At 39.6% G+C, this 12,398-nt stretch overlaps 1 protein-coding gene across 1 annotated transcript in view; it reads left to right on the forward strand.

The window, feature by feature from the left end:
• The first annotated feature begins 7,253 nt into the window (after positions 1–7,253).
• HSPA4 (heat shock protein family A (Hsp70) member 4) overlaps positions 7,254–12,398 on the forward strand; it is a 28,521-nt gene continuing 23,376 nt past the window's right edge. Inside the window, exons 1-2 of the mRNA XM_026687732.2 lie at positions 7,254–7,837; positions 11,437–11,494. Coding sequence (XP_026543517.1) covers positions 7,731–7,837; positions 11,437–11,494 — 165 coding nt within the window. The 5' untranslated portion in view covers positions 7,254–7,730. The remainder of the gene's footprint in view (positions 7,838–11,436; positions 11,495–12,398) is intronic.

Below are 12,398 nucleotides of genomic sequence, written 5' to 3' on the forward strand. Positions count from 1 at the left end.
CATACTCATTGATAAAATCAACTATTTCCTGTTGAGGGATAAACTTAGGAAAATATGCTGGATACAAAGGCCTGCTTACCTTACAAGGTTACTGGGATTACCGAGATGAGAAAGCTGAAATATAGACAAAGGTTTAACCTAAGAGAGACAGCAGGAAAATGATATCTGATATCTGATATAAATATAGTATCATTTTCCTCAGAACTTGAGTTCAACACTACACTCCATAACATCATTGTAGAAACCCTTCGAATATTGGAACAGTGCTATCATATCACCCGTAGTCCATTTTTTCACTAGGTGAGACATACCCAATTCCTGCAATTTCTTCTGCTTCTGAAAATTGGATGAGAATGGGGTGGGCTTTCACATGGATTTTTGGAGGCCGCAGAGACTGCAGAAGAGCATTCCACAAAACTGCTTCAAGAATGAAGGTCTTATGTGAAGTACAGCAGCCTTGGGGAGCTGCAAAGGTCTGTCAACAGAAAGAGATCACTGCCTGAAGGTAAGTGGCATGTGGCAGATCCTGGAGATCACCCGATTAGACCAGTGCCCCCCAACCTTTTTTGTGCCACGGCCCGGTACCAGCATCACAAAATGATCCGCGGCCCAGTACCGGCATCAGCACGCATGACAAGGCAAGGCGAGCCGAGCAACCGGCCAGCCAGCCGTCCCCCGCTTCTCCCCGCCACCTTCAACTCCTCTTTTGTACCTGTTTTTGTGCTTTTTTGTGCTTTCTTAATCTCCTCCGCCATCGGGACGGCTCTTCGTTCGAAGCCGCCCCCTCCTTCGATGAAACTAAGGCGCGAGGATTCCTTCTGGACCCAAACGCCGCTTTCCAACCGGAAAAGCTCATCCGGAAGCACTTTCTCGTCGAAACAAGATGGCGGCACCCAGCAAACCGGCGGCCCGGTAGAAAATGATCCACGGACCGGTACCGGTCTGGGGCCCAGTGGTTGGGGACCCCTGGATTAGACACACTCTCTCTCTCCCTCTCCCTCTCTCTCTCCCCCTCCCTCCCTCCCTCTCTCTCTCCCCCTCTCTATATATACTGTATATATGTATATGTGTGTATGTGTGTGTTTTCTTAAGTTTTCGTGGGTACTTACATGTACGGCATTCAGCTTTGTTCGGGTATTTTCCGACGTCATTATAGTTGTGCTTTTAAAGTTGTAGCAACGTTTCGGCAGAATCTCATCTGCCATCATCAGGCTTCTGTATATATATGAAGTCCCCTGTGCATCATGCCGGGCCACATACATTGGACAGACCAATAGAAGAATAAGTACCCGCCTGGATGAACACAAAAATGCAGTAAAAAAGCTGGAACACATTTCCTCACTAGTCCAACACATGAAAGCCACAGGTCATAGCATCAACTTCAATGGCACCAAAACCCTAGCCACCATAGAAAACCCCAGCCACAGAATTATCAGAGAAGCCATATAGATTGAAAAAAGACCTGAAAGCATGAATAGAAGAGATGATTCCACCAGACTGTCAATCATTTGGAAGCCTGCACTCACAAACAAAAAAAATCTCCACACCACCAGCCAGGCAAACACCTGGGCACAAACAGATCCCCCCTGATACCTCCAGCTCAAACACACCCCAACCAGGCACCCAGATGAAACCTAGCTTCCTAACAAATGATAGCCGTCCATTTACTCGGAGCCAAGCTGCACTAAAAGCCTCCAATACAGGAACACAATGTTGCCAGCCAATCAAGATACAAAAAAAAGCCACAAAACAGACAGAAGATATTAGAAACACCAATCAAGCAGAACACAGCAAACTCCAAGACCAATAAACACAGACCAAGACTCCCAACCAATCAGGATGAAGAAAAAACCATTCTGGCACAGCAGTAGGCTAGCCCCAAATTTAAAACTGAAACAACTGTAAAAGTCTGACTCACAGATAAACACAATACAGAAGCCTGATGATGGCAGATGAGATTCTGCTGAAACGTTGCTACAACTTTAAAAGCACAACTATAATGATGTGGGAAAATACCCGAACAAAGCTGAATAACATACATACATACATACATACAGAGAGAGAGAGAGAGAGAGTGAGTGAGTCCAATCGGGTGTCCTATATATATAGAGAGAGAGCCCATACATATATTTAAATAAATGAATATGTAAAAAATTGTTTCACTTTTGTTCAGGAGGGAATTTTTTGACAAGTTGAGCCCAAAAGATTGTGTATTCTTCTTATGATTAATGATATAATGGATTTGAACATAGCAATTATGCATGTTCCTATTATGACGTATGAACAAATTAAAAATATTCATATTTAGAGACAACTGTTCTTCCTTTCATGGATTTAATATCTGTAACAAAATAGGAAGCTGTTAAAATAACTAAGTTACATAATCATTTCTGAAAAAAAAATGAAATAGCTGAAAAAGTCTTAATATTGTAACTGCGTGAGATAATAGCTCAATATAAATTTTAATTCAACAAGAGTTCTAAGAACTGTGTAATATTATCTGCAACGTAATTTGAATTTGGCATCTGAGAAACATGATATTCCCAAGTACCATATGTGCATGAAGATCCCAGAATAGAGAATGAGCAATGTGGTGCATGACATGTTTAGATAATGCACAATGACATCAGAATTGCATGGGATTAGTATTAGCTGTAGCTTTTATTATGATCACAACAAACAATTTCTATGTAGACATAGAAAAGGATTTAATGGACAGGCAGGGCATATACCGCTATATATTTCTATTTTTTAATGTTTATAATATTTTGTGTTATACAACAATGTGAATGGAGGGAAGAGTTAATAATATTCTGAGCTTATAATTTTACACATCAAACATAATTATATCTGTCTAGGTGTTCAGAATGCTGACTTCCAGCTGCATCAGCCAATAGTAAATGAGGGTTCCTGTTCCCACACAGCCATTCCTTGGGCACTGGAATTAATTGACTTTTCCCTCAGATGCATTGTATCAGAGGTGGTATTCAGCAGATTCTGACCAGTTCTGGAGAACTGGTAGTGGAAATTTTGAGTAGTTCAGAGAACTAGCAAATACCACCTCTGTCTGGAGATTTTATAGTATCCTTCCCCTGCCACACCCACCAAGCCACGCCCACAGAACTGGTATGAAAAAAATTTGAATCCCACCACTGCATTGTAGCAAAACCCATAAATCTTCCAGTGTAGAGGAAGGTGGCTTTCCACTGGCTTTCCTCACCTTGCTTCACAGCTTGTCTCTCTTAACACCATCACTTCTTGGTTTATTGTAACAGGCAACAAAATAAAGTGCTTTGGCAGCTTGTCTACTGCTAGATAAAAAACCCAGCTACTTATTTTCAGTACAGATAATCTTGAGTTTGATCACAATTGGGGTCAGAATTTCCATTGCTAAGCTGTAAAATGAGTCATGCCCGATTTTATGACCTTTTTTTTGCCATGGTTGTTAATCAAATCACTGCAGTTGTTAAGTGAATCACAAAGTTATGTAAATTTGACTTGTCAATCACCTACTTTGGGACACAATTGTTATATCCCAGTTGCCAAATACCCTAATTTTAATCTCATGACTCTAGGGATACTGCGATGGTTGCAAATACAAGGATGGGCCACGTCACTTTTTTTTAGTGCTATTGTAGTTTCATATGGTCATTAAATAAATGGTCATAAGTCGTGGATTTCATTAAAGTTGAAACAATTACCACAAAGTAGGTTTTTTAAAGACTTCATGGTGCGGCCAAACTTCATGATGGCCTGCATACCATTGATTTGGCCTCTGTGTTGCTCTTAGAATGGATTATTACACGGCCATGTGTTGAACTGGATACAGTCCTGTGATAGCTTATGAGTGATAACATCAACAATATGCATTGGAAAAACATAGATGTAGTGTATTGTTGTTTTTTCAAGATCATCATTCAAACCAAATATTTGGCTTAACCAGTTGCAATAAACTGCAAGATATTGTCATTCAAGACATTGCCATTTTATTATATATTCATTATGCTGTTTGTGGGATTTAAATTTACAATCTGGCAGCCAAATTTGGAAGGTTTCTGAAGTTTCAGTCTGTATTAAAAGGTAAAAAAATATTTCGTGTATCAGTCTTTGGAAGATTAGAACAATTTACTCAAGCAAGGTCTAGCTGTAGGATTATATTAATATTTCCGTCTTTTAAATAATTTTCAATGGGAGTTACTGTATTGCAAGGTGTACTGGATCAATCAGCAGTGTAAATTGCCCATTAGTACCACCTTAGGTGCCTTTAGTATCACCTTAGATGTGTTTATGCATATTTATTTCATAATTACAGAACACAATATGTTTATCTAAAAGTTTCTTAAAGTGCCATTTGTAACTGATAGTGTCTTTATTAAATACACATACATGTATTTAATAAAAACACTATCAGTTGCAGGTAGGACAGTTACTCTTCTGAAAAATATATCAATAACCTCTTTTCCTTCCTGATCGATGTGTGCAGTTGCATTCTCACAAGCAGTCTAGTCGGAAGAGAAAAAGAAGAGGTAGAAATTGGGCTTAAGTGACATGCAGTATTGCAGGGTACTTCTGCTAACTACCGGTTGCCAGCAGTTCGATTCTCATTGCTGACTCTGTAAATCACCTAGAGAGGCCTGTAAAGCACTGTGAAGCGGTACATAAAGTCTTAAGTGCTATTGCTATTGGGTACTTAACACTAAACTGTATGGGGCTCTTCTTCATGGCAGAGTCATAGTGCCATCCATCAGTCCTCAAGGCAGCAGAAAATCTGAACAAAATAAAATCATCTGCCCCTTGTGATTCCCCTCCTGCTGCAGGCATGATGGCATGTGCTGTTGGCATTTATGGCAAGCATACGTTGTACAGGGCAAGTTAAAGACATACCTGGTGGAATTCCCATGGCTTTGTTTCCTTCCCCTTCCACCAAACTTTACCCGTTGGCAGGAAAATATCCATCAAACACTCTGAGATGGAATAGGAGTGAGGTTTTCTTTACAGATTGCTGGGCTAGCAACCTTACCATTTATCAAAGCCCACTCTGGTTTGGCACGGATTACTTGGATATGCTCAAAGCTGATGATCAGGCTCCTTTCGACAGGGACTTAGCACTACTTTTTTTTTCCAACACTTTATTGGGTTTTCCATTTATACATACCATTACTAATTGAACAATACTGTTACAATATATATACATGTATGCATCCTATCCACTCTTTTCTACTTCTGTACCCTCATAACTATTTATATACATTATTTACATGTTCTATTCTTATATCTATTGTCAATCCAGATATACCATGTTTCCCACATTGCATTGTATTCTGTGTCAGCTTTCCCTTTTAGTGCCGTAGTTAATTTATCCATTTCCACGCACTCGAAGATTTTTTTAATTATTAAACCTTCGGGAGGTATGGCATTTTTCTTCCAGTACTATGCGTAGGAAATTCTGGCTGCTGTTATTACGTGTAATATAAGGTATTTTATCTTTCTATTATAGTTTCTTTTAATTATTCCTAAGAGGAATAGTTCTGGGACGAAATCAATTTTATTTTCAATTAACTCCTCTAACCACATATGAATCACTTTCCAGTATTTCTTCGCTTCGGGGCATGACCACCAAGAGTGAAAGAAGGTACCTTGTTGATGTCCACACTTCTAGCAATTTGATTGTAGATTTGGGTAGATCTTGGCCAATCGTGAAGGTGCCATGTACTAACGATAGAACATTTTGTGTTTGTTTTCCTTGTAAGCTGCCAATTTTGTTATTTTATAATTGGTATTCCAAATCTTTTCCCACTGTTCTAGTTTAATAGTATGTCCAAAATTTCTACCCCATGCAATCGTTGATCCTTTTACAATCTCCTCTGCTCTATCCCATTCTAATAAGTGTTTATATAGTATATTTTAGATAATAATTTTTCATCTGGGCCAATCAAAATTTTATCTAATTTTTGTAATTCATTGTCTATTCCAAATTCCTGTCTTTTTTATATCTTGTTTGTATTTGCATGTAAGTCCACCAATTCAATTTTATTCCCTGTCCTTCCAATTCCTGCCTACTCTTTAGATTCCCTTGTGTGTCTAAAATTTCCCTGTACCTGGCCGTTTTCTTGATCTCCGTTATATTACGGTGGACTACTGCTTCAAAGGGAAATATCCAGTTTGGAATTTTCAGATTTATTTTTTATTTGTCTCCATGATTGTATCACTACATCTCTTATTCTGTGTCTATAGAAGTGTAGATATGGTTTATTTTCTTTATCCCACAGGAAGGCATGCCTAGCACTACTAATCCTGATAGTTTGTCCAAGATAGTCTGATTCTGGAATAGCACTAAGCTGCTCCCCAAAAGAACACACCTGTACAGAACTCTTGTAGCAAAACTGTGAGACTCCTTTTTGACACTGGTTTAACTTCATTCAGATGAGCGCCACATCCACGTTCAAAAAATCTGCACAAGAGACAGTAGCTAGGTAAGTTGCATAATGATTGCAGCAGCAAGGAAAGAAAGGCTCTTCTCCTATTTAACAGGTAACAGATAATCAGAGTTGGAAGGGACCTTGTAGGTCATCTAGTCCACCCTACACCATTTCTGACAAATGGCACTCTTCTTGAAAGTCTCAAGTGATGGTGCTCTCACAACTTCCGAGGGCAAGTTGTTCCATTGGTTGATTGTTCTCACTGTCAGAAAGTTTCTCCTTGTTTCCAGGTTAAATCTCTCCTTGTTCAGTTTCCATCCATTATTCATTGTCTGGCCTATTTCAGTATGGAGTCCTTGGCCACTGCTGTTTCAGGTTGATTCAGGTCTCTGAACTTGGATGGTTTAGCCAGGACAGGTTTGAAGGAGACTCTGCTGTTGTCTAAAATCAGAAGGGGCCCAAGACTGGCAGACACGAAAGATCGGGATACGCCTGCCCCAGCCTGAAGTGGTGAATGATGATCCCGTCCTGGGAGTGGAGCGGGCGGGGGGAGTTTTACCTGACTTTTAATACCGAGGTTGACGGAGTGCGTCAAATTGCACAAAAGCCTAAACTGCTGCGGGTTGTTGCCTGCTTCATACAGTACATGTTTTTGGAGAAGAGATCAAAACAACGTCATGAGGGCACGGCAGAAAAGTTGCCCGGGCACGTTCTTGGCGTGCATCGGAGAGAGCAGTGAAAAAGGCCGAGCTCTGAAATTGCAAATAATCCGAGCATGCGCTTTGGGAGCCCTTCTGGGGTGCAACCTATCCCTTCCCCCACCCCCCCATCCCTATTCGCCGTCTTCATTTCCTCATCGGCATCCGGGCGCTGCGAGGATACCGTAGCGAGATTTATCACGACCCGTGCCGCGCGGGCGCGCTCATCGCGGCCCGAAATCTCGCGAGAGAATCTCCCGCTTACCCCTCCCCTTTCCTTTAGACGGGTCAGGATTCTTCGAGATCTCTCTGCGGTGCCGCTTCGCCTGTTCCTTCCCCCGCCCCACCAGCGCGAGGAGCCAGTCCGAGTCGCGTGCTGCGGCAGCCCATTTAAACAGTCGGAGCGGCCGCTCCGGGTGAACTGCGAGAGTCTCCCGGCTTTCCCCCCCCCACCCTACCTCAGGCGGCGTCCGCTCAGAATTATTCTTCTTTTCCTCCGCTCGCCTCTAGTTTCTTCGCCTACCCGGCCCGCCGGCCCCGTGCAGGAGCTTCTTTTGAAGTAGGCCTCTCGGGCCGCTCTCCGGCATTTCTCTCCCTCGTCCCCGAAGGCATCATGTCCGTGGTGGGAATCGATTTGGGCTTCCAGAGCTGCTATGTGGCCGTGGCCCGCGCGGGGGGCATCGAAACGATCGCCAACGAGTACAGCGACCGATGCACCCCGTGAGTAAACTCCTCCGGCGGGAAGCCGGGGATCAAATTTAAGGCGAAAGCTCCGGGATATGTGAGGGGTGGTGGCGGCGGCGGCGGGGGAAACGCCGCAGAGGGGCCAGGAAGCGCCGCAAACTTGTCAGAGGTGCGGTTCCCCCTCGAGCGCCGGTGGCCTAGAAAACGCTGCCATCCTCCCTTAAGCTCTACCTTCTCGCTAGAATGGGAAAAGAGGTGATTATCACACGGAGCGGCCACACCTTTGGGTTTTCAAAGCAGAGGGAACCGGCGGGGGGAAAGCGCCCTTAATTCGTGAGTAATGCGAGGTGCTGCTGCGTCTGGGAGGAATACTTCCCCCCCTGTTCTCTCTCTCTCTCCCTTCCGCCCCACGTGGAGTTGTCCCTGGGAAAAGGTAAGGGAATGGGTTCGGTACCGTCCAGTCGTGGAGCTGACTGCTCTTAAGCAGAGCCAGGGGAAAGGAGCCACGTTTAAATGTTTCTGAAGCTGCCTCCCCTAAACTGCGGCATGCCTCGAGGGAATCGGAGCTCTGATTTGAAAGATCATCCCGACCTACACCGACAGTGGAATGAAAATAAGCTAATCACCCAGGAGCTTTTACAGTTTCTATAAACCATTATGACTATTAAATTTGTATTTGTATTTTTTTAATTTTTTTTTTTGCTCGGTTGGGCAGAGGAGAAGGAAGTATTGTTCACATCGTTGAAAATAGGCGTCCTGGGGGGTAGTGGTGGTGTAGGCTTCATCCAAACTGAAGGGAATTTCATGAGGTTGTCAGTTTGCCTCCTCTAAGTGTAACTTCAAAGCTGTTCTAGAAAAATCCTACGTAATACTTAAAAAATATGATCCTGTGCAGGTAAATAAAGTCAACTTATAAAATATGTGCAATGCAACACAGCAATGCATATACCCTGATGAACAAATATGGTGAGCATAGTAGGACTGGACTTTGGATCATCAGTGGGCGATTTGCAGTAATGTAAAATGTATTCATTGTTTAATACTAGCATCAACAAAATGTCTCTTTCCCTCCAATCCTTCATTGTACTTTTGGTATTATTTGTATGCAATTCTAATTCAAATTTTGTATGCTGCTTGGTTCTGCCAATAGTTGTTGCACTTTGGTATTTTCTTTCCCAATGCTGCTCTTTCCCTTCCACTATTTTTAATATTTAGTATTGAAATGAAAAACTCCATTCTATTTAATTTTATTTAAACGAAGAACGTAAATTGGAAGAGATCCAAAGAAGTGCAACAAAGATAATCAGAGACTGGGAATTTGGTATCTTTACTTTTGAAGAGAAAGTTGAGGAGAGGGATGTGAAAGTGGTTCTCTTGTATTTGAAGGAGTGCCATACAAAAAAAGGCTGTGACAGACAAAGCGTAATTGTACTACTATTACAAGAAAAAGGTGGTGATTGAATGTTATTTTTAAGTTTACAAAGGAGTGGTTGACAGTAGAATCAACCAGGAGAGGTGGTGGACTTTTCCTTTACTGGATGTGTTTCTCTCTACACTGAACATGAGGTTGGATTCCATTATTTTACCTAAATTACCTCTTGCAAATCTGTGCTTTCCTGGGAAGAGGTTATTTGTCTTCAGGGAGATAAGTTTAGTTTAGTGTGATTTGTCAGATGGTAAACTATTCAGTGAGAAACTTGTTAAGCGTTTCTGAAATCAGGTTCACTAATGTCTTAAGTATATCCTTCAGTGTAGTAGTGGGGAAACTTTAGTGCCCCTAATTCTTAATCAGGACAACCAGTGTGACCAGTTGAGGTATATAAGTTGTAGTGTAGTAACAGAAAGCCAGACTTCTGCCATAAAAGCTTTGATTAGATCAAGAAAATTAATTCAAATAGGTTAATGGAAGCAGCCCTAGTGTACTCTAGCTATACACTTAGTTGGCTTATCATCTGATGCTGCTTCCACTTTCCTTAAAGATGCTAGAAATCCTTTTTAAACTCCACATTAGAGAACTCCGATCTAGTATTTTGGTGTGGGAAATTTTGTATTTTATAAACCTTGGAAATAGGATCATTGTAAAATCTACATTTTAGAAAATATATTTCATTCTGGATTTATTTTAAATTCTGTATTCTCTGCATAGTTTTCATATATATATTTTCCATTTTGTAAATAAATTGCCTGTTGTAGCTGCACAGTATTTACATTTCTGATTTTTTTCTCAGTTTAATCTTATTACATGCACATGTATGTCCTTCATCCTTCCTTTATGTCCTTATTTTGATCTGTGCATCTTTGATCTCTTTCTTACTCTGTCATGTTCAGTATGTATTTTTTATAAACTGAACTTTAAGACCAATTATATTGCGAACTTGTTTGTTTTTCCTAAGAAAAATTAATCTGTATATGTCTTAAAAGTGAGGAAGTTTAGTTTTATGTTTCTTGATTCTTTGAATATGTTCAAATATATTCATCTATTTAAATGGTCTTGTACCATAAGTTTTATTAAAAGACACATTACATTAGTAATAGTTTGGATTCTTGGCTAGTATCAGATTTGGAAAGAAGATATTTAAAATTTGATAGTGTAGAATATATTGTGGAGAAATATATGTAAGATATAGGGATGGTGTTGTGGTTAAAGTGTTGGCCTAGCAATCAGGAGACTGAATTCTAGTCCCACGTCAAGCTAGTGGGTGACTTTGAGCCAATCATTCTCTTTCAGCCAACCCACCTCACACCTGTTGTTCTGGGGAAAATAGTATGTATGTTTATGTATAAAGGCAGGATAAATACATTATTTTTCAGTGGTAGTTTGGGCAGCAGTGCATACTGCTTTAAAATAATTTATTCTGTATTGTATTTTCTTCTACCTGTGTAGTTTATAACTACTAAATACAACAATAAAACAGGCACCTTTTCCAGTAAAGTTTCATTTATATACATTTTTCATGGGGCATACTTGTGGTTTTGAGTGAATTCCATAACACAAGTCTTCTGTGGGATGAATTAGGATGTATATCAGCTTCTCTTAATCAGACGCGGAGGTTCTCTAAGTATTGATATTATAGTGTTGCATAGTCAACCAAATGTTTAGACTAGATCTGGCATTTTTGTCCATCTATCAAGTCTGTTCCAAGGATTATTATTACCAAATTTTATGTGCTGCCTATCTCTTGGTTCAAGGAGACTCTGAAGATGACTCTGAAAGGATAAAATACTATATATGTTCTCTCTTCAAGCTCTCTTGAAAATCTGTTTCTTAAAAATTGGAAATCTTGGGACAGATTTAATAGGAATTAATTCTATTTCTATTAATTTCTATAGCAAAAAAATCTCACTTAAACCCAAGTCAGTAACATGATGAATAATAATCCTAAAATCATTTGCCTATAAATTTATCTATAAAAAGTTTATCAGAAAAGCTAACTTGTTGGAGAAAATTTGGTGGGCTGTGTTGAATGGATAACTAAAAATGGTTCATGTTCCATAGAAGCAATTTTAATTTACCAAGATTTATTTATTAGATTTATATCTCACCTTTTGTATTTTATAAGCAACTGAAAGCAGGAAATATACACAATATTCAAGTTCTCTGATCTAACTTTTAAAACTTTTTAATTTTATGTTAGGTCATGTGTATCATTTGGACCCAAGAACCGTTCAATTGGAGCTGCAGCCAAGAGCCAGGTAAGGCTTTTATGTTAATTTTTAAAAATAATTATACAATTGCTAGAAAAACATGAGAATACTTAATTGTACCAGTTTTTGGTATGTATGAAAATAGTTGTGTTAAATATTTCATATTCAGGCTTAATTAATTTGAATTCTTGAAACATATTTTCTATACTGTGTTTGCTTATCCTATAAAAAGTATTCTAACTTGGTGAATAATGTGAAATGTATTCTGGAATTCTATTCTGGAAATTTTTATAGTGGAGTAAACTAATGCCAATATGTCTCTCGTGTATTTCTTTCCTGTTCTGGTTGTTTAACTGTCCTCAGTAATTGAATTTAAGGAGGAATTTAGTCGCTAAATTAAGGCACACACACAAAAACAAACCTCAAAAATTCCATTCCTGATTCTGGATAAAAGACTTTCAGAAATATACAAACTACACCTGTAAAATTTCTATTGGCCCATTGTATAGGGGATGAAGAGATAATCCAGAGCTGAATTGTTCCAACATGAAATTATAAGGGGGTTGTAATGATATGTCTTTTATTTTATAGTACTTGCATAAGTTTAGAAGTGACATGATTTACCTATGATTATGAATTATAACTATCTTTTGCTTTAATATTTGAACACTATTATAAGATTATTGTGCTTTAGCCAATTGTGATTGAATAGGATCAGCTGCAGTGAGTATTTAAGCAAACTTCATGGAAATTCCAAGGATGTAGAGTGGAAAATAGATAAACTATCCCCCACAAAGGAAATAACTTTTATAAAACTGCCAAGAAAATGGTAAGGATACCAGATACTAGGAGTTGGGCTCAATTTGAGGAAATCTTTGTGTTTTCATATAGATACTATACTCAGATGTATTGGACGCCTTGTAGATGCCTGGATCAGTCAAATGTTAACTCA

This window comes from Notechis scutatus, chromosome 2, assembly GCF_049901735.1.
Source record: "Notechis scutatus isolate UNSWTSFEM ecotype Mainland chromosome 2, rNotScu1.2, whole genome shotgun sequence".
NCBI lineage: Eukaryota > Metazoa > Chordata > Lepidosauria > Squamata > Elapidae > Notechis > Notechis scutatus.